General features: G+C 46.1%; 1 protein-coding gene across 1 annotated transcript in view; it reads left to right on the top strand.

Annotated features, from left to right (window-relative positions):
- The window catches only part of C9H2orf76 (chromosome 9 C2orf76 homolog), a 273,996-nt gene that overhangs the window by 88,760 nt on the left and 162,530 nt on the right, over positions 1-22,706 (top strand). Inside the window, exon 3 of the mRNA XM_069616607.1 lies at positions 20,523-20,573. Within this exon, the coding sequence (XP_069472708.1) occupies positions 20,523-20,573 (51 nt within the window). The remainder of the gene's footprint in view (positions 1-20,522; positions 20,574-22,706) is intronic.

The raw sequence follows: 22,706 nt of genomic DNA, 5'->3' as shown, positions 1-22,706 counted from the left end.
CTAATGCCCACCGTTGCTACTTTTTTCGGTTAGATTTATTCTACTTAAATGCACATCTGTTTTCTGCTCACTAGGGGAGAAAAACAGTTGCACCATCCCAGATGTGCTGTCTATCTGCTAAAAGTAAATTGTTATTCACATTGAGGTCTTTACACTTGTGCCCTTGTTAAAGATGTGAGGTTTGACTTCAAAGGGAGTCTAGTCTTTTAGGCTAAATATTGATATAATGTAGTTTTCGATGCATAAGTGAGGCGTACATTATTTTAAGACGATGGTGCAAGGTGTCATATTTTAAGGGTAACACCTGTGATGGATGGTGCTTTACATCGTTAATAGTTAGTAGAGGATTTGTACAGCCCCTTCTGCAAAGAAGAGATAAGTCGTGACATTTAATTAGGTTGTAATTTCTCTGATGCCAGTGGTGTCGCACTCTTGTGAAGCTCAATTCAAAGTTATTGATGAGCTTTCTTTACACTTTATTTTCAGTATTGTGATTATTAAAAACATTCTGTTGTCTATGACAGGTACTGCCTGCAGGCATTCTTGTTTCACAGCATGACTTTACCAAACGTAGGCTTCTTTCCATATCTATCAGAATCGGTACTTCCAAATGTTCAAATGCTGATCGTGATAACGCTCTACCAGAGGTTTGTCCACTCGGTCCAGTGATTTTCAGCAATACCACACAAATCATTTGTGGCAAGACCATAAACTACTGGCAAACATTCAAAGAAGAAATTGTGAAACATCCCATCGCAGATCTCTGAGTAAGGACTAAAATAGTTTTCTCATTCTGCTTTTTTGCATAATACCAGTTTGGTCTTGCACCGAATTGACATGAAGCATACCTCGAAGAACACTCTTGTTTGGACTGTGAACTGCCATTGACTCATTCACACCCATTCCTACCACCACACAAAGGACTTGTTTTCCCTGGGCTTCAATAGAACAGTAAGAAAAGCCACTGCAGAACTCATCTTCATTTTAACGTGGACACGCACAAAAAGTGACAGATTCAATCCACCTTTAAAACTATGGTAGATATTTAATCTCTTTTTTTACTGTCCAAAGTGAACTGTTACTGATCTCTAATGCTGCCTATTAAATAACTGTGACCTATTTCCACAATTACATATTAATACAAATAACTACATTCTCCAGCATGGGGTCTGGCATGGATTCACATCCTTGTGAATATTCCCTGTCAGGCTGGGGATTCTCAGTAAAAGAAAAAACAGTTTCACTTTCACTTTAAAACTGTACGAGCTGGGGTACCCGGCGTTGCCCGTGTGCTGATTGAGTGGTATCTTCTGTGCCCTGGAGGATGTTGCTCTTGTCCTTGTGTCAGCAAGTCTTTCTTGAGTTTGCTCTGGCATCTCATTTGCCCTGGAGAAAGTTGCTCTTGTCCTCTGGTCGGCAAGTCATGCTGCTGTTTGTTTCAGAAGCTCTTGATAATGTTTTTCGCTTTGCATCAGATGGAGCTTTTCCAAGTGATGTTTGTTTTTTGTGCGGCATGTTTCAGTCACTCAGTGGCTTCAGCACATTTGAGAAAATGTCCAAGAAAGATTGATTGATTGATTGTGCTCCCTTCTTGTGAATGAACTTGAGTAATTTTCTGCTGATTGGAAGGAGCGTTTCATTTCTCCTACGAACGCTCGTGCTTGCAAGGTCCATCCCTCACAGCTGCACTGCGAGCAGAGCTCTTGCAGCCCATTCTGCTTCCTGGAGGGGGCGGACCCCTTCCTGAACACGTGACACAGCACGTGACTGCCACCCTGCACAAGTTGCCGGCACAGCCGCCCTTGCGGCGTATTTTCTGCTGATTGGAAGGAGCGTTTCATTTCTCCTACGAACGCTCGTGCTTGCAAGGTCCATCCCTCACAGCTGCACTGCGAGCAGAGCTCTTGCAGCCCATTCTGCTTCCTGGAGGGGGCGGACCCCTTCCTGAACACGTGACACAGCACGTGACTGCCACCCTGCACAAGTTGCCGGCACAGCCGCCCTTGCGGCGTATTTTCTGCTGATTGGAAGGAGCGTTTCATTTCTCCTACGAACGCTCGTGCTTGCAAGGTCCATCCCTCACAGCTGCACTGCGAGCAGAGCTCTTGCAGCCCATTCTGCTTCCTGGAGGGGGCGGACCCCTTCCTGAACACGTGACACAGCACGTGACTGCCACCCTGCACAAGTTGCCGGCACAGCCGCCCTTGCGGCGTTAAGCCCTGGAGACTGTAAGGGCTGGAGATACTGTTTTGCTGTTTGGCTGTGATCTGTGAGTACACTGTTCTGGGCCTTCCCAAGCCAACCCAATTGAAGTTGTATTCTTACTACGAGGGTTTGGGGTGGAGAGTCGGACTCTGGCAGCTCCACAAGCCGTCGGGCGTTCCCTTCCCAGAAAATGACTATTACGCTGACACAACTCATTTACTAAAACTTTTATTTAATTGAGTGTGTAACATTGCTTTTTATTTTAATTCGCTCTTAATGCTAGGTTACATATATACTTCATAGGGTTTTTAGACAATGTACTGGTTTTTCAGAGTTTGATTTTCGCTATTTGTGCCATACTCTAACACTTGCATTTTTAAAATTTAAAAATTGCCTAGTATTTTTTTGCTGTGTGTCTCTATGTCTAACTTCCCCTGACATCTAGGCTTATTTCCAGTGTATTTCTGGGTACCTTCTCTGGCATAACTCTTATTTTCTTTCTCATTCTGCCTACTGTCAGGCTGAGGTTTTATCTGAATGACACGTAAGGGACTTAGAAGTCAGACTGCTATGGAGGTCTCACCTCCTTTGTCCCCTTCGCCCATTGTCAGTATGCCCTCCATGCCATCTACAGTTATTGTGCCAGAAACCCCCATTTCTATTGCTATGGGGAGTTCTGATGATGCTCCACTTCAGGCCCATTATAACCCTCTCCTTTTAAGGGACATAGCCCAGGCCCAAATTCATTTGAGAGAGAGGTCTGAGGTTTGCAATGCTATGGGTATCACTTTACGTAATACAGCTCATAATAACTGTATTTTCAATGGAATACATGACATTTCTATAGATACTCAGGAAGAACGTCTAGCTGCTACTCTTGCCTCCAATCTTTTGGTCGGGGTCAGTTTCTCAAAGACAAAAAGTAACATGGCATATGACAACAACCCTTTGCCTAATATCCCTCTTCCAATGATTGCCTCACTGAATCCTAGTATGCCCATACCCCCAGTCATGGTGGATGAATCAGAAGTTACTGTATCACAACTATTAGAGAAGAAGGACAGTGGGAGCGTTGTTATCTCTCACACTCAACCCTCTTTAGGATCCAAAGCATTACTCAGTGATATTAAGCACACATCTTCTTCTCACGTTAACCTTTCTACTAGTGTGGTGGGAACTCCCTTCTCCCCTAATGGGATCTCTTTGCCGTTCAAAACCCCTCTCAACAAGCCCCGTAACTCAATATCAAAAATAAAAATTAATCTAGGTACCCAGGGTAATCCAATCCAGGGGAAAAACATCTCACATTTTTTTGGTAAGAAATCTGTTTCTAGCACTCTGGCTAAATCTCCTCACCCTCTTCCTCCAGTACATACCCCGGCCCACACTAACTTAATTAACGTAGCTAAGAAACTGGATATTGAAGATCTCTCAGTCCAGGATATTGACGATATCAGTATCATAGAATGTGCAGATAAGGCAATTGCTGATAGCCACTTGGACTCCCATCTTAACAAAACAAATAATGTAACACAACAAATTTGTGATGAATCATGGGCAGGTTCCCCTTCAGATCTCACTAACTTTATTGACGAGTATACTGAAAAACAAAACTGGTTAAAAGAAAGAGGTCTTCTTCCGGACTTCAAAACTGATCCGCCCAGTGAGTCTATTCTACATCATACCCTTAAAGATGTTGATGATAGAATTAAACTCTCCCACCCAACTATCTCTGCGTTGAATATGGTTCTGAGTTCCTTTGTGAGTCTCTATGATAACATCTGGTCAGAGGTTACATCCCATTCACGTATACTTTCTGAAATATATTCTAGGCTGGAGGGCCTAGATAGATTTGAAGATTTAGTAAAAATTATAAAAGAAGAAAATCAATTTTTGAACACTCAAGGCCTTGACCCTACCTCCTTCAATCCACCTTTGGCCCCTATACACGATTTTCATCAGGGGCCTACGGGGACCACGGCAACTACTTTAGGGGTGGTCCCCAATGCGGCCCCGGGTCTTCTGGTTCTCCAACCACTAGATCTTGATTCCCGGGGCTCTTCCTCTATGACTCCCCGAGCTGCCTTTGATGGTTTGCGAGAGGCTGACGACCCTACAGATATACTTCCCAGTGTCCCGACTGTATTCTCTATGGAAAGAGGAGAGGACAAAGTACAGGAGGATCTGCCAAGGGTATCCCTCAAACCCTCTATACAAGATCGTTCATGTGCAGGTGGGACTGCAGAGTCGGCCGTCCGTTCTAAAGGTGACCATATCGCATCCTTAGGAGAAAACATGATTATCCTAACTCCAGAGATCGCAGCAATTTCCTCTGAGCCCCCAGAGGAAAATTCCTGTCCAAAAGTCCTCCCCTGTCTAGGAAAGAAAAGGAAAATGAGCCAACAAATGAAGAAAACAAAAAATCAGAAGAATGTCAAAAAGATTACTTCGTATACTAATCAATTTTTCAAAAACCTCTTTATGGCAAACTCTTTAGTCCCTTCAACCACTGTTGCAGTTCCACAGGGGACTGATAACTCTGTTGAACCAATCCCCTCTTCCATCCATGTGACCACTCCAGATACCACCAATGCTCCACCTATTTTACCACCTGCATCTGTTTTAACGGATGCGGTGGGTATGCTGATTAACACCTCTGCTTCTATAGATGCGGGGCCAAGGACTGTTGGTACTGGTGAAATTGCAGTTTCTAGCATTCGGATAACACCTCTTACCGTACCAGCATCCACTAGTACCAACCCTGTAGCACTGCCAACTGATATTGTTGCAGCGGAGGCTATGGACTCTGCCCCAGAAGCAATTCTCCCTTCTACTTCTCTGGAGTCTATTTCTGGAAAAAGCCTGAATCATCCGGACACTTCTCTAACTACGCCGACTGTTAATATGGTTAACATTGATATGGTTAAACATTTATTTCAGTCACTACTTGTTCCCAAGATCAGCAAGGTGACAGTGTCTAATTCCAACGTAAGCTTGTCACAGGACGAGGTTCCTACTACTCGGCTCTCTCCTTCTGACCCGGCATTCTTGTCTGCTCCTGAGGAGCCCCCTGTTAATATGGACTGCATTAAGAGGGATGGAGATATGACAGATCGATCAGACAATGTCTTATCGACTCTCCCCCCTTTTAACCATGCTTCTCTTAGCATCTCAAATATGTGCATGTCTGCGGCTCGAGAAGCGGTCCCCTCTGGGTTTGACTTTGCCCATAATAAGAACGTTTCCAAATCTTGGGAAAGATTTCCACTGGGGCCAAATGTCAACCATAATAGGACTATACTAAGAGGGGCAAGGGGTTGTGATCTGGCGGCTGACCCCCTTGGTCACTTTACCAAAAAAATTACTGAGTCCTTACCTGTCTCTGCAACAACAAAAGTTTCTGGTGATGTTATACAGCTTTCCAGTCTTTGGGGCGAAGATATGCCAATCTGTTTAAATCGTGGTAACATACTTAAAATCTTTCACCAACTTCCTTCGCTTTCGCTTATCTCTAGCTATGACATAGATTGCATTTTATTCCCTTTCCATGATCGGGTAGATGTTAGTAATATTATTCTTAGATCGAAGGTAGTTTTAAACTTGATCATGGGGCATATGGAAGGGTTGAAGCAACTAGGATTTGAAGCAAAAATAGTGGACTCTTCTCAATTTGCCAAAAATAAAGGAGAGGGGGCTGAATATAGAGGTAATCTTACAATGGTCTACCATCCAGAAAGAACTCCCCCACCCCAACGGAGGCATTTTTTGCCCAAATCTAATGGAGACTCCGCGAGCTGGGCACATGTCACCGCAGGCTTATGGAAATGATTTAATTCCCGCTAAATCAGAATCCTCTTCGAAGGCCCGCCCTCTAAATAGCTTCAGTTTCTTTTCTTGGAACTCTAGAGGTAATTCCCATTTGCTCACGAACCTAGAAACGGTTGCCGTGATTAAGGCTTCGCATTGTTTTTTTCTCCAAGAAACTTGGCTACTTTCAACTCCAGTTCTTGATGGATTCGATATTTTCTCTCAATGTGCCAAACCTAGCCTGGGAGGCCGCGCATCGGGGGGACTCATTATAGGGGTAAGAACCTCCTTCGGCTCTGTTGCTAAGGAGCTTTCGGATACACCTTTTGGCTTTATGGCCTTAGAGGTGCTTTTTCCGGATTCTAATTGTTACTTTCTCTTGGTCAATGTTTACTGGCATATGGGAATCTCTCCTCTCGAATTGTTTCTGGAGAAGTTAACTGATACAATCCTTGCCTGGAGATATCTGCACCCCATGGGCAAACTCATTCTGGCGGGCGATCTAAATTCAGACTGTACTCGCTGTCTGGAATCCAATTATGATGACCTGGGCTTGGTTATGGAAGACGATCCACGTACAGGACTAAAACTTACATGGGGCCGATCTTGGAATCTGGCTTTGGATTCAATTGGCCTAACTTGTCTTAACAGCCATTATGATGCTACTAATTCTTCCTGCCCAACTTGGCGTAGATCGTCCTCATCTTCCACCTTAGACTACGTCTTTGTCGACCATTCCCTGATTCCATTTTCTTCTAATGTCGAGGTGTCCTTCAACTCATGGAGCGACCATGGTATTCTCCGGGTTCAATTTCTATGCCCCTTTTTCACCAAGCTTCTGCCGGAGGGTGGACCCACTCAGCTTTATACTGTTAGTCAAGGGACAGGGATAAGGTGGTCTCCTTTTAACATCAGTGTTCTTAATAACAAACTGATCTCTTCCCTTAACCACACCTCGCTCTGCTGGAAAATAGCAGTCTTTAACACCTCTTCTTTTGATAGTTTTCTCAATGTCTTACAGAGTAGTATTTATGGCCAGCTAAGGAAAGGAGTCTTCAAAAAATTTCACAACCATAGCTTCGACCAACAATTGGCCAATGCTAAGGCCCTTACTAAGAAACTTATTAGGGATGTTCAAGCCCTAGATATGGATTGGGCAGATAAAACAACAAAAATTAAAACCATTCGTCAAAAATACAAAAACTACTGTAAGCATAGAAAAATTACTATGATTCAAAATGACGCACAGTATATGCTTGCAGTACTAATAAAACGAGATGTGAGGGCTTTCTGGGCTTCGGTTTCCAGCCTTGATAACACATTGATGGCTGATCAGCTTAATGCAATCCCAGAGGCCAAATGGTTTGACTATTACTCTAAACTTTTTGATATTGGGGAGGAAGACTTGGCTTCGGATGCATTGATGATTTACCCATCGAAAGACGCATGGAAACCAGTTTTTGATCTGGAGACAGTGTTCTGTCTTATTTCTAAGGCTAAGAAATCTAGGGCGCCAGGCCCAAATGGCCTTACGAACAATACATTCAAAGCCGAGCCCGAGATTTGGGCCAATCTACTCTTCCTGCTTTTTCAGGACGTAGTAAATTCCGGGAAGGTCCCTATGAGTTGGCATACGGCCCATATTGTCCCAATCTTTAAGAGAGGCTTACGCTCTGAGGTAAAGAATTATAGACCGATCTCTCTTATAGACGCGGACTGTAAGCTTTTTGCTTCTCTGCTCCTCTCCCATCTTAACATATGGATTAGGGACAATCATATTCTCCCCAAATACCAAACTGGCTTCAGGGCCGGCCACTCTACCAATCTCAATGGTCTTATTATAACTGCCCTTCAGACCTCTTCTTGGGGAAAATCTGATGGTCCTTTGTATGTCGCCTCTATTGATTTATCCAATGCATTTGATCTGGTCATTAGATCCAGATTATGGGAAAAATTAACTAAATGGGGCATCCCGGCGGGCCTCCTTTCTCTCATTATGGCCCTCTATGAAAACTCGGGGGTACACATCAGGCTCGATTTGGCTGGTACTCTCTCTAGGAGGATTAGGACGCGTATCGGGGTGAGACAGGGTTGCTCGTTAGCTCCCTGTCTATTTATCCTCTATTTGGCTGATGTGGATAACTTCCTGAAAAATGCAGGCATGGTGAGTGCTAAACTTGGGGACCTGAGATTCTCATGGTTGGCATATGCCGATGACTTTCTCTTGTTCGACCAGACCAAAGTGGGCCTGCAGAGGCTCCTGTGTAAATTTGAACAGTACGCACTGCTAAATGGGCTGAAGATCAATCCTGGTAAAACACGTATCATGGAATTCTCAAAGGGGAGAACCCGAAACAACAAAGTATGGAAAATGGGGGGAACAAACATTTCTCGAGTTAACAAAATCGTCTATTTGGGCTTTTTGATCTTGGCCCAACCATCGGTGATAGAACTGAGACGATTTCTTAGACAGAAACTGCTCCCTCTCATCTCCCAATCACGTACTTTGGAGAATAAATATTGTATGTTTTCCCTCAAACCCGTGGTAGACTTTTTCAAGGGTAAGGTGACTCCAAAGTTATTGTATGGTATGGAACTCCATTATTTTACACTTTTGCCCTTCTGGGACTCTCTTGAAGGTATTTACTGGAGGAAAGTTTTAAAACTGCCCAATTCAATTCCTACTGTTGCCATTAGATATGAGTTGGGTCTGGTTTCTCTACGAGCTAGGATTCTTTGGAGGGTTCTCTCATTGTTCTCAGCCTTGCTTTCCCCTAGACCTGATACTTTATATGTTGATGTGGGCCACATGATTTTTTCCCAGACACACTCGGGCCACAACATATATCTCCATCTTTTCTCCACTCTCTGCGATAAGACCCTGATGGACATATCCTCCGACAGGGATACATTACTTACAAACCCTAACAAGGTAAAGGAGTCTCTGTTCAGCCATGATTGGAGCAACACTATCGAAAAACTTCATGGTTATTCCTCACTGAGTGATCTTCAATTTGATCATAAGAAGAGAGGTGTGATGTCCTTTATTTTGATCCAATTTCCTAATAGACACTACCGCTCTCTTCTTATAAAACTCAGATGGAACCTTCTTCCCACTCGGGAAGTCCTACGCAAAAGGAAGAAGTTTTCTGATTTGGATCCCACCTGTCGTTTCTGCAAACTTTTGGGGGTCACTGAAACTTCTCGGCATCTCATTCTTGACTGCAAGGCTTTGACCTTTTTAAGGGACAAATATCTAGGCATTTTTAATGTTATGGGGCGACTGGGGGTAGACAATTGGATTTGGTCACAATGTCTCTCAATCTCGAACATCAAGGTTGGTCTGGCTGTGGCGGGCTTTATCAGAGCCCTTGACCTATATGCCCCTTTGGTCTGATTTCTGCTCCTATTCTTGGAACTATGAATTTTTTACTATATGAGCACAGTGTTTTTAATATGAGCAATGTATTTCATATTTTATACCTTGCATTTATTCTATCTGTTATTCTCTGTAACTAGTACTTTATATTGACTTGACTAATCTTAGACAATCAAATTTCAAATCTGAAACCGGTTGATTATCTATTGTCTGTCCCTTTTCTGTAAAATTTGCAAACTTTTGCAACTTATGTAAATCTGTAATTTCGTATTTCTTTAGCGGGCATTTTCTTTTTCTTCTTTTTTCAAATGCAAATGCAAAGCAATGAATGTTTATCTTTTTTTTTTACTATTTTGTTTTTAATTATAAAGTTTGTTCTATTTGTAAAGGTTTTTTGTAAACCATATACAATAAAAAAAAAAAAAAAAAGAACTTGAGTAAACTGTAACCTTGCCATTTCCTATATTTGCAGTGGCGTGATAAAAACAAATTCTATTTTTTTAAATTCCCTTTTAAAAAATGCTTTTTATAAACACTTTTGAACTGTATACAGTAGTAATACATTTCAAAGGAATAACCAACACATCGAAAAATTTAGCTTCAGGCACTTTTCCAAATGTTGCCTCCTTCTAGTACCTATTGTAGTGAATCAGTAAATGAGAGTATCTGCGGAATTAATTTTTTGCATCCAAACATAGACTACAATCTTGCCCCAGACAAATTGAGAAATCCATGCAAAAGTTGGTAGCAGTGGGTTCAACGGTGTGGATTTGTATGGCCGGACAAACATGCACACATTTATTTGTTTTTATTTATATTATTGATACCGCGCTTGGAGACGAGCCCGGGGGCATGGTAGCGCCAACATGACCAACCAACACATAACAAAGAATACATAGATTCCGCTATATATAAATAGTTCTCCTCTAAACCACTCACTGTCCTCTTGGTCAAACTGCCCCATTCAAAGACAGTCCTCTCCCTAAGCTCCACCCCTGGTGGCCATCTTCAGATTTTTACCGCATGCTTTAGTGTTGGGAGTCCTCCAGTTCACATTTTTGACCGATTTTTGCTTGATAGTCTTCGACAAAGGACAGCTACAGGCGAAGATCTTTATCCGCCGTCAGATAGTCACCAAAGTTTCGAGAAGGCCCAGCCTTCAGCCTTCTTCGTGCCTTTCAGCCATAACTGAAGAGAAGAAGGAAAGTCAAAGCCTCTTCAAATTCTGTGCGAAGTTGGATTAAGAAACGTCTTTGTGGAAGATTGGCATCATAAATGTTTATATTGCCTGCATCCGGACCACGATGAGGAGGGATGTGAGGTGCGCCGTGGCTTCTCAAAGAAAACCAAGAAAGACTGCTACATCAGACTGTCAGCGTGGCTAAAGTCGTGCAAGGCCACTGACTCAGCCTCGGGGCAGGGTCAAGCTTCATCCAGGACCAGCCGATCTGAGGAGCAAACTCCCTCCGGGGCAGGGTCAAGCTTCATCCAGGACCAGCCGATCTGAGGAGCAAACTCCCTCCGGTGGAGGTCGAGATCCTTTGAATATGCCCTGCTCTGGGGATCCAAGAGAAGACCAAGCTCCGCTCCGCTGGGTTTCCACTGATGCGGATCCTGAGTGGGCAAAAGGCTATCGCCATCACCGTCGACTTCGATGGTGAGCCTACCAAAGAAAGGGGCCGTTGATGAAAGCAGCAACTAACACATCAGCGACAAAGTCAATGACTTTTACTACAGCAGCGCTGAAGGAGAGTGGGCCCACAAAGGAAGTGTCGACCACACCATGGGTGTCCTTACCACTGAGGCGAGATACGGCTGTGGAGGCAACGATGAGAGAATGATCTACAGGAGGGTTACCACATAGATCACGAAGGGGGAGGATCTTGGGGCGGTGGGCCGGAGTCCCCTGCTCGCAAGAGAAGATGCATCTGCTCAGACCCCACCCCACTCCACTGTTGCTGGACATTCTAACGACCCTGTACATGCTGGTCACCTACATCCAGCAGAGGATGCTGCCACCATGACCGAAGCCTCCACGCGAGATGCCAGAGCCTCTGAAGTTGAGCTCACCCTGTAGAAGAGGAAGTCCAAAGGGGGTGCTGGTCCTCCGCGCCATCCGACTCCTCCTCCACCACAACCTTGTCATGAGAAGACCCCACCTGAAGCCCCGGCTCGCACACAGGCACAGATGAGGACAACTGTTTAATCGCGGCTGATGAGGGAAACGCCACATGTGGATGAGCCCCATCGGGCCACCCCACTGGACAGAGTTGGATCCTTTCATTATATCATATCAAGGGCCTCTGAACTGTTTCAGTTGGTTCCAGAGGAGACGAAGAAAGAAGGTTTCCTGTACCCACGAGTCAAGAAGAAAGCCCACCATGTCCGTTCCATTCCGGGACGACATCTGGGAGGAAGGCCTAGCTCTAATGAGAAACCCAAGCACGGCCCGACCAAGCAGGACGGATTGGAGGAAAAGTACAGGGTTCCAGATTCAGTTCCCAGATGCTTAAGGTCTCAACGCTCGCCTGATTCGGTTGTCTCAACCGCAGCTAGGAAGCGTTCTGCGAACCTGTCGTCAGCAGCCATGGTACTTCAGGACCAGGAGGGGAAGAAGCTGGATGCAATGGGAAAGAGGATAATTTATACAGCAGCCTCTACCATCAAGGCAGCTAACACCCCAGCCATTTTGCCCCGATATGACCAGGAACTATGGTTCAAGCTGGGTCCTATTCTGGGCTTCCTGCCCGAAGACAAGGGCAAGGCACTAGAACTCTTTCAGGAAGGGGAAGTGGATTTGGATCATGCCATCTCGGTGGCAGTGAACATCGAGGGCACAAGTTTCAGCCAGAATGGGGATCTGGGTGTCCCTGTGTCGTCAAGGTTGGTTGACGGCAACAAACCTCCGCCAGACTGAGGTGCTGGATATGCCTTTCAACGGGGAGAACCTCTTTGCAAAGGCAGTCGACAATAAAGACCGACACAGAGACGGCATGCTCCCTGGGAACTTTGCAGCAGCGAGGGCTGTCGTCCTCTCGCTGTTCCAAAGGAAAACCAGGAAGATCTTCCAAGGGTTATAACACCCTGTCCTGGCCCCCTTCACGCTCCTCCACTCAAGCGTACAGGGGTTGCTCTCAAGGCAGCAGAGGATAGCAGTAGCGGAACCCGCAAGGCATAGCTCTGACCCCAAGCAGGGCTGAACGGGTTGTGTCCTCGGGGCCCCCCTCATCTACCACAGTGGAATGCCGGCTGGTGAAGTTCATCAGCATGTGGGAAAAGATCACCATGGACAGATGGGGGCTGGATGCTCTCGGACAGGTGCACAGCTTGTAGTTTCATCGCAGGTGTCCTTGTATCCCGCCATTCCAGCGACAGGAACAACACAGACCGCAGCTTCTGCAAAGGTGTGGGCAATAGAACCCGTCCCCCAGTGCCTCCGGGGCTCTGGAGTATATTCCAGATTTTTCTAGTTTGAAAGAAAACAGGAGAGTGGGGGGGTTGCAGGCCGATCCTGGATCTACGTCACCTCAACAAGTACTTAATGTCCCAAAAGTTCTGCATGGTCACATTGCAACACATGCTTGGCTAACTCGAGCCAGGAGATTTGCTGATGTCATTGCATCTGGAGGATGCCTACTTCCATATCCCCATTGACCAGAAACACTGCAAGTTCCTACGATTCGTAGTTCAACGCCAGCACTACCAGTTCAAGGGTCTGCCCTTAGGACTGAAGTCGGCCACAAGGGTTTTTTACGAAGTGCCTGGCCCCGATGGTGGCACATCTTCATCTACAAGACATCCATGTATACCCTTACCTGGACGACTGGCTGGTACATTTCCGCTCACACGCTGACAAAGCGAGCATAGATCAAAAACTGTATGTTTGCTGACATAGTTGGGGTTCTCCATAAACTATCCCAAGTCTTGCTCTGTCATCTCAGCACGTGCTGTTCCTAGGTGCCAGACTCAACACAGTGACGTGTTTGGCGTCACCCTCAGAAGGGGAGGGTGAGAGCAATACAGGGCAAAGTGCAGCACTTGTCGTCGGCTCAGAGGTTGACGATTTGGTCCCTCAAGTCGCTACTGGGCATGGTGTCCTCCTGCATCAGCTTTGTTTGCCTCTGCAGACTTCACATGTGCCCTCTCCAGGAGTTCCTGGATGTGAGGTGGATGCAAGTATTGGATAAGCTCACTGAAGTGGGAGAATGGAACAAAAGGCTCCCACCTATCCCCTCTCACCCCTGGCCTAGAGGATCACAGCCCAGGCACCCGCCACGAGAGGAGTTTGCCCATTTACCAGACGACCAAATACCCTGGTACAGGAACATACGGATGTGCCCACCCGCCTGCCCACCAGCCTGCCCTGCCCATGCCGACACCTGCGGCATGGATGGACTCGACTGAACCATCCAGCACTAAATCAACACATCGTTAGAGATGCCATGACGACCTAGCCAACGGTCAGCACACCCGTGCAAACATGCACACTGGACACTCCTACACCAATCCACACGAAGAACATACTGCTATGATGTAGGTGACGGACACACCCACGGACGCGCATCTTTATTATTTTTCACATAGGCTTTTCAAAATGCAGAAACGCAAGACGCACAATGAACTCATCTAAAAAGCTTGCTCACGCTTCTCCTAAACCATGCGCCATAATGAGAAATATAACGAAGACACGATACTGGGGATAAAGCAATATGATACCATAACCTAAAGCGCCTGTGTATCAAACGGCTTCACCTATGCACCAGGCCCAAGTAGGCCGCAAGCAAGAGCTTCCATGAACATTGAATGAGCAAGAGTTCAGTTGCTGACCCTGCAGAATGAGCCCGGCGAAAGCAGACAGTCAAGGGCATAATGTTGCAAACTCGCATGCCACAAGCCGACGCCAAGGTCACACCTGCAAATTAAGCCAGGCACACAGTGGAAAATGCAATATTAATTGTGCAGAATTCTGCCTCAACCACGGTCCCACCTCACGTGACCAAGCCGAACCTGACGGGGTGCCAGGCCCAGGAGGAGGGAGGCGCCTGGATCCCCCGTTTCAAGACACAGGCAGATACAATTAAGCGACTCAATGGACATCTGCGGCAGTGGGAGTAGTCGGCCTTCCAGCATATGAATAAATCCTCACATTGTCTGCACATACCCATAGTGAAACATTGTTGCAAATGACAGGTGCACCGCAAGCTGGGAACAGCGATGGTCCCAGACTGGGGGGCTCGCGAGTGGACCAATCAGAACATGGGGCTCTTATCACTGATGCCATAACATTGACCAATCCTCAGGGGTCTTCATGTAACAATTTTCATGTATCAAATTGAAGGGACAACCCAAGTATACCACCTGACTAACCCTCGACCACTAATAATGCTCTCTATACGTATGCTATACTAACCCTACCACTCGAGGAGCCAATCCAGAGTGGCGATAGGTTTTTTGCTAACTTTCCCAGGTGACGCAAGTAGCGCGTCATACTAAGGTAAAAAGGGCCTGCGAGCCCCACGATTGGGAGAGAGTGTCAGGACGGACGCGTACGATCCTTGACCCATCCCTGCCGTTTTGTTTAATAAACAGCAGAACCACCTTGCTTCTTGCGTGTGTCTCATACTCAATTTTTTGGGATATACGGGAGGAGTTGGGGCCTCCCTGCCCGGAGGTCCGCGGACGGCCCAGCCGACCCTGGGAGAATTTCCCCCCAACATCTCTCTCAACGTGGAGTTCAGTTGGGCGATACAGTGGTGTGGTGTACGGCCGTATCTCGTCCAGGGAACTCTGTTTCAGGTTCCTTACCAGGAGATGGTCTCCACAGAAGCCTCTCTAGAGGGATGGGGATCCACACCAGACAGTTGCATGCCAGAGGCCTCTAGCAACTGGAAGAGAAAGACCTCCACATCAACGTCCCGGAACCTTGTGTCGTATTCTGGGCCCTCAAGTCTTTTCTACCATCGTTGAAGGGCAAGGTGGTGAGGATCTTCACAGACAACGCACCACCATTTTCTATATTCGATAACCAGGAGAAACCACTCACCAGCACTTTCCAGGAGACCCTGGACCTGTGGTGCTAGGACATTTGTCCAGGCATGTTCCTTGTCCTGTTTCATCCAGCGAGAGTCAAGAACACCATTGCGGACTCACTCAGCAGGGAACTGCGTTTTTGCCACAAGTGGGAATTTCACCAGGACAGGTGTAGTTTGTGTTCGGCAAATGGGAGCAGCCCCAGATCAAGCTCTTCTCGACAGCGGTGAACGCCAAGTGCCAGAGGTTCGCCAGCAGGCTCCCTCAACCGAGGATCATGGGGAACTCGTTCTCATTCTCGTGGAAGGGAAGGTTCCTGTATGCTTTTCCTCCATTTCCACTACTCTTACTTGTGATCAACACACTCAGACAGTGCCACTGCAGGATAATACTCATCGCCCCAGCGTGGCAGAGACAAATCTGTTATCAGGACCTGCTGCATCTGTCAGTGACCCCGTCCATCTCGCCATAGAAGGGGGGGTGATTCTGCATCACGACCCGTAGTCTCTGAACCTCAGGGCATGGCTCCTACAGCACTAGAGTTTGGTGTTTATGCTTTACCCACAGAATGTAAGAACATCCTGGCTAGAGACAGTTCCTCGTCCACGTTTAAGTGCTATAAGCATAAATGGAAACATTTCTCCGTATGGTGCCGGACTCAGAATATTACCACGTTGCATGTCATGGCCCTGCAACTTCGACCATACCCTTTTCTCAAAAAAAAGCAGGATTCGCTCACGCCTCTATCAAGCTGCATCTCGCTGCCATATCAGGTGTACCTGGACTCCTGGCAGAACTTAACTGTGAACTCACAGACTCGTCAAGGGGTTGCTCAGAGGGCTCTTCAGGACTTTCCCGCTGGTGAAGGCTTCTGCCCTGATTTGGGAGCTTGATATAGTGCTAACTAAGCTTATGGGAGCTCCTTTCGAACATATGCATCAGGTCCCACTCAAGTTTCTCCTGTGGAAGACAGCTTTTCGTGTGGCTACCACCTTGGCCAGGTGGGTCTGTCATGCAAGCATCCTTACTTGTGCTGGACAATCTGCTTATTTGAGGGGAGTCTGTACCAGAGGTCAGTGCTTATTGCTTCTGTTGAGCCTTGCCACCTCCCGTGGTTGTGTATATGTACTGCTGTGTAATCCTTATTCCTGAGCATATGAATCCCTGCCACACCCTATGCTGGAGAAAGTTTAAGTTACTTGCCTGTGTGAGAAATCTGAAGGTGTTTCACTGACTAGTCCCTGGGGATCTGTCATCCAAGTGGCCAGGACACGCCCATCGCTATTGTATCCAGTTTCTGGGGGTGGACTAGTGAGGGAGAACCACCTGATGAGGTTCCCTCGGGGAGTGGAGTAGGGACACCGAATGGTGAGACGCGATATCCCCTTCCTTATGATACCTTTTCCCCATACTGCCTGGTAGGATACTCAGAAACTCTACCCCCCCCTTTTCCGACACAAACACTTTCTCACAGCATGAACGACAATGGACCAATGCCTGAGCCGTTTACCAGCCATGTCCCAACCAAGGGTCAGGCAGAGTCAGGCAATCACCGACAACTACACACACCTGACTACCTTTCCCTTCCCCATTGGGATAAAAGGCAGAGCACATAAGCACACTCCGAGCAGGCCGAACGCACGAGAAAGCAGCCATTCCAGGGCAGCAGTTTAAACGTTGGAGAAAGGCGGCCAGAGCTGAAAGGACGTCAAGGAGGGAGTTGCCCTTGCCCTTTTGAAACCAGACCCACAAAACCTTTGATGAAAGAAGCATAAGACTGGGAATTGCAGCAAGCGCATGGTTTGTCGGATGTCAGTGGTACATGGAACCCTGCCACATTGATTGCCAGGACGGGGAGAAGTGGTTGCCATCGTGGTACCGTCCTTGACTTACGCCAACGGGTTCAGCACAGCCGGGGAGTTGGAAGAAGTTGATAGTTGACCAGACTGTGTTAAGCTCAAGGTTGCAGTGGCAACATTGTATGTGAACAAAGAAGATAATAGACAGAGGTCTTTTGTGAGTGAAATCGGTACCAGAAATGGAGTGGTCCAGCACCACGTTAGTGTTCATTCGAAAGACTGTAGCTGTTACCCCTACCCTGAAAGAAAGAGAAAGTATTGAACTAAGGACTTTTTTTGGTTAGCGAAACTACAAAGAAAAGCGTGAAGTGTCAAAGTGGTCATACAAGGGTCTAGCCAAACCCCTTATGCAGTCGAAAGTCTTTGACACATTGTGGAAGTGTGCACGAAATGAACAGAACTGGGAAAGTGACGTTTGTGCCCAGAAGAGGGGAACGCCATGTGATTTTGTGAAACCAATATTTGTCATAAAGTAACCGAGTGATCCAGCGAGATGTAAATTGGCAACCGTAAGTTGCATAATTGTTTAAAAAGACATTAAGACTCTTGAATATTACAAGCTGAGGATCTTTAGTCTAAATGGCAGTATGAACCCGACAGAGGGAAGCCAGGAGAAAGCTAACAGAAGTGAATTCCACATTGTGAAAACTAGGTGAACTGTGAGAAATTGGCAAACGTGAACCTGACTGAGGGATGGCTGCAAATTCGTTAAATAGTAAGATACCCGGGAAACATTGTGATGACAAGCATGAACCCGACTGAGGGATGTCCACAGTGGGTTGATGGACTGAGCCCGATCGAGGGAGGCTATCGTATAGGAAAGGATCCGAGCCTGGCTGAGGGGGATCCAAGGGTGAAGAGTAATCACCCACCGTATTGAGTCACCAAAGGAACTATTGTTGTTTCAATGTTTTGGTGTATCAGGCCGTCTGACACAAGAGATTTTGCATGAGAAGAGACTTAACCACAGAAGGCCCTGATGCTGGAAGAGCACAACTGTACCGTTGTGCTGGAGAAGCCCAGGAGTGTGCTGTGCTCGAGATTCCTGCCTTGTCCCATGCTAAAAACGTGGGGAAGGGAGTCCCTGGTCATAACATTCTGACTTATCATTTTGTGAACACTTCTTTCTTTTCTTGTGAACATTATCCCACACTATTTTGTAAATGTACCGGTAAGGATTGGCAATAGTTTTGTTTCAAGTATAGGCCTTTTTATTTGACTAAATGCCACTAGGAGTGTATTATTATTTTTTGATGGCCGTAGCTTGCTCCCATCTTAGATTTAGGTTTAGATTAGGCATTTCTCACCCACTTTACAGTTCAATAAACACCCTTGAACTGTGATCACTTGTGTGTGTCTTACTTTGATACTATGCCTTCCATACACCTGTAACTATTGTTCTCCAGCATGAGTCTGGCATGGATTCACGTGCAAATCGTCCCTCCTTCCACTCTGTGGCTCATAGTGCCACTTTACGTGCTTACCAAATCTGAAGATGGCCACCAGGGGTGTAGCTTAGCAAGAGGACTGTAATTGGATGGGGACAGTATGACCCAGATAACAGTGATTGGTTTAGAGGAGAAATACCGTTTTAAAGTGAAAGTGAAACAGTTTTTTCTTTTACCACGGATTCCCAGCCTGACTGGGAATATTCATGAGCATGTGAATCCATGCCAGACCCATGCTGGTGAACAATAGTTACAGGTCAGTAAATAAAACCTTATTGTGCAGACGTCTTACATTATTTCTTCGAGAAATGATCTTTGATTCCATAGGGAAGCGAAAAAGGCTGTGCTGATCTGCACTGCACATGAGTTTCCCCCCTGCCCCTTTTCCTGGTGACACATAACATGGATAAAGATGTTGAGAGTGGTGTTCTCCTCCGAGAGCATACAGCAACAGCATCGGTGTGTGCTACAGTTTGTGCCACAAGAGCATTTGAAGTTAACTTGCTTCAGAGTAACTTTCTGTTACCACCATATAGCCTTGGCAACGAGGCTCGGTTGCAGTGAGATGCTCCATAGAAAACCTGCTTACAATTCATCACTATTAAGTGTGGAGCGGGTGTACTGATGATTGATTGAGGAGCAGTGAGTGGGGTGACTATTTACTTAATTTTCATAAAGGACTGGTTTCCATTGTATATTTGTGTCCTGTGGGTTGTCTCATTTGTAGTGAATGCCCAACAATAGAGTTAATTATGGTCTATGTTTTACAGGTAGGCAATTTGGTTAATATCTGATAATTCGTCCCTTATTTTTCAGGCGTCTTTTTCCCTATCTTGAATTTTCAACTCTCTGCAAATGTAAAGGTGTAAGTTAGTTCAGTGCCAGTTCTAATAATTCCAAGTTCCTGGTGTTTAGGAGTAGCAATTTGTTAATGTTCGAAATATGCATTTCCCTTGTTGGTCGTAAATTGGGCAACAATTCTGGAGACATTTCTGCGGACAATGGTTCTCCCAAAAGGCAATCTCTCTGCTTGTCTCCATTCCTCTGCTGTCAGACTGATGTTTAAAGTAGGTTCAAAAGAGAGGAACATAAACGCATCCATGAATAAAGTGCATTGTAATTATACACAGTAGGTGTGAGGGACCGCGCATGCTATTTGTCTGATGTTTAAATCCTGCTTTCTGTTGCATTAATTAGTATTCTGGGGTAGATGGCGAAATGAGCTTTGGGGGGTTTGCAGAGCACCGATTTGGACATCAACTGTAGCCCTAATGGAAGTTGAAGGCCCTATGTGGCACTCTAAAAGAAAAACCAGTAGAATGGTACTAACGTTAGGATGCTTCATTATCAATCTCTTGCATTTAAACAATTTACGGTTTATAGCGATTGCACCGAAAGCCAAAGCATCGAATGCCTAAGCATCTAAAAAAAAAAAGCAAAGAAAAAAAAGCATAGAATGTGTGTGTTTTTCATTTTATTTTAATGGGGGGATTCCCCCCAACCCTCGTTTTTTATTTTACCCCTTAAAACCCATTCCAATTAAAATAAAACCTTTTACGCTTGACACAAATGCATTCAATGTTTTTTTCGATGCATTTTTTCGATGCTTTTGTCATTCAATGCTTTATATTCGATGCAATGACTGGATACTCAATTTACTCCTTGTAAGCAGGGTTCAACACAACTTACCTGATTACAAATATTTGCGCTTAGTTAATGTGAAGGTGTATTAACCAAAATTGTGTATTAGCAAAGATTGTTTGCTGATTTTCTCTTTGTGCCTGCCTTTTACAGATGTTCCTTTGAGACCAGGACTTCCACCCCCATTTAAAAAACATCCATACGGTATGTAAAACTCTCCAGCTTTTTTTTTCAGGCATTGATTCACGCTATTTTGTGCTTTGTATGGCTTGGTCGTGGGTGGATTTTAGCTTACAAAGCCCTTTTCTGCATGTCAGCTTGGCTCACCAGGAACATCTTGCAATGTTTGATTTAGGAGGAGCTATACTGGCAATGAGTGTGATACTGAAAATGCATTGGAGGGACAGGGCCTCCATGTACTTGTCCTGTAGTCCTTTTAGCGTGTGTTCTGTGTTATTTTCTAGACAGGAGTCATTTGGTCATGGTGAACAGACCCTTGGGATGCCCTTATGGCACCCATGGGTTGGGGACGTACAACCCTGTACTCCTAGTGTATGTTTCGGGGCACCTGTGTGTGGCCTACAGAGCAGGGTATGGGCTGGTAGCAGCGCCATGCTGAATTGACAGGTGCTCTGAGTATCCTCCATTTTGGGATTCCCATGCCCTGCCATTGGAATCAGTTGATTCCTGATAGAAGGCAAGATGGCCCCTGTGGCCTCTTGCTTTCTATTGCCTGTTGTCTTGTTTTCCCAAAGTCCTTGGAAGCCCTGACTCTGTCCCTTCCCCTGACTGGCTGTTGGGTGGAAGTTCCATATATGGTGTTGTGGGGAAGTCCAGGCCAGACTGGCTGGAGCCTTCCCAGTGATTGTATCTTGTGGGTACACCCGTGGGGTGGGACCTGGGTGAAAGGAGTGTGTGACCAATATACATTTCATGTTATGGGTGTCTAGTTTCTGGTGTTTGACACAATGACTTGAGACCGTCCTGCCCGAAACTGGTATGAATGCAGTGTGGAGCACTGAATGGCTGCGTGCTTGTCAGAATCCACATTCCATGTTGTGAGTGTCTGGATGGAGAAGAATGGCCTGAATGTACTGTGAGCCTGATTGGCTGCCTGCATGAATGCCCCTTTCAATGATTGGTTGCCTGAGTGTGACCCAGCAGAGTGAATGAGAGATCAAACAGTATATCCGGGGACCTCTCGCTGATGGAAATCGTTCAGAAGCTGAAGTTGAAACTTGATGCTTACCTTGAAGCCCAGCTGGAAGAAGAAGGTTTTGCTGCTGCTTTCCTTCGACGCAATCTGAAAGCTATTGTGTCTACAAGAACTGATCCAAGAGAGGACCTGGCTAGGAGACCTCTTCCCGAGCTACGAGGGACCATTGTGCACCAGCTAACCTTCACCAAGGCTCCCTGGAAGTCAGTCATCGAAAAGGCTGCCGACCGGAGGCGGGGACCACCGAGGAATCTGAAGCGAAGCACCCAGACTTTGCAGTCCATTAACGTCAATGACCAACATCGTCAACCGGAGCCGCAACTCTCCGTTGCCGAAGACCTTTGAATCAAGGACTCCCTTGCTCATCCCCGTCGACCACTGAGTCCCACCAGAGAAAGTTAAGGTCGCAGACGAACTGAGGAGAATCTGCCGGTGGGTTTCCCGCCACCCGAAGTACACAAAGACGCAGACGAAGATCCCAAAGCCAGCCATGGTCGAGTCCCGATCACCGGCGCCAAACGCTGATGACCCGACGCCCTTGCTGGGCCTATGTTCTTCATTGACTCTTTGCGGCAAAAAACTATCGTCGAGGTGCACCGCACGCCTCATCTTCGCAGGACGACCACGACCGATCGTCGACGAGCACTGCCAGGACCGAAGCTGCTGCCTCGATGCCATTGTTCATCCTTTTCTTCGAGGGATCTCGACGATCCGTGGCTCCTGCCTTAAAGGGAGTTTGCTCAAGAAGGATACGTCGATGACCAGTCATTGAACTCTACTCAACCAGGTACATTGGGGTAGTAGAACATTTGTAGAAGGAAATAAGACTCTGCTGAACAATATATGGACTGGGCCTGCCAATATATCTTATTTACAGGTTGCCCAGGTGGGAGGCGGGGGGGGGGGAGGTCATCACACAGAACTGTGTCTAGGTAACAAGACCAGTATTCTGCCAATTGTTTAACCAACTTGTTTTCCTCCCAAGTGTATGGTTGATACTTTTTGCTATTGATTTGTATGTCATTTGAAACTGTCAGCAGTTAGTGCATTTTAAAGGAGTCCAAGAGTAATTGTGGTACCACATAGAAATTGTACATTTATCATTATAGTATTGCCTGAGC

Source organism: Ambystoma mexicanum, chromosome 9, assembly GCF_040938575.1.
Source record: "Ambystoma mexicanum isolate Mex_15411 chromosome 9, UKY_AmexF1_1, whole genome shotgun sequence".
NCBI lineage: Eukaryota > Metazoa > Chordata > Amphibia > Caudata > Ambystomatidae > Ambystoma > Ambystoma mexicanum.
This window is presented reverse-complemented; position numbering and strand designations above follow the sequence as displayed.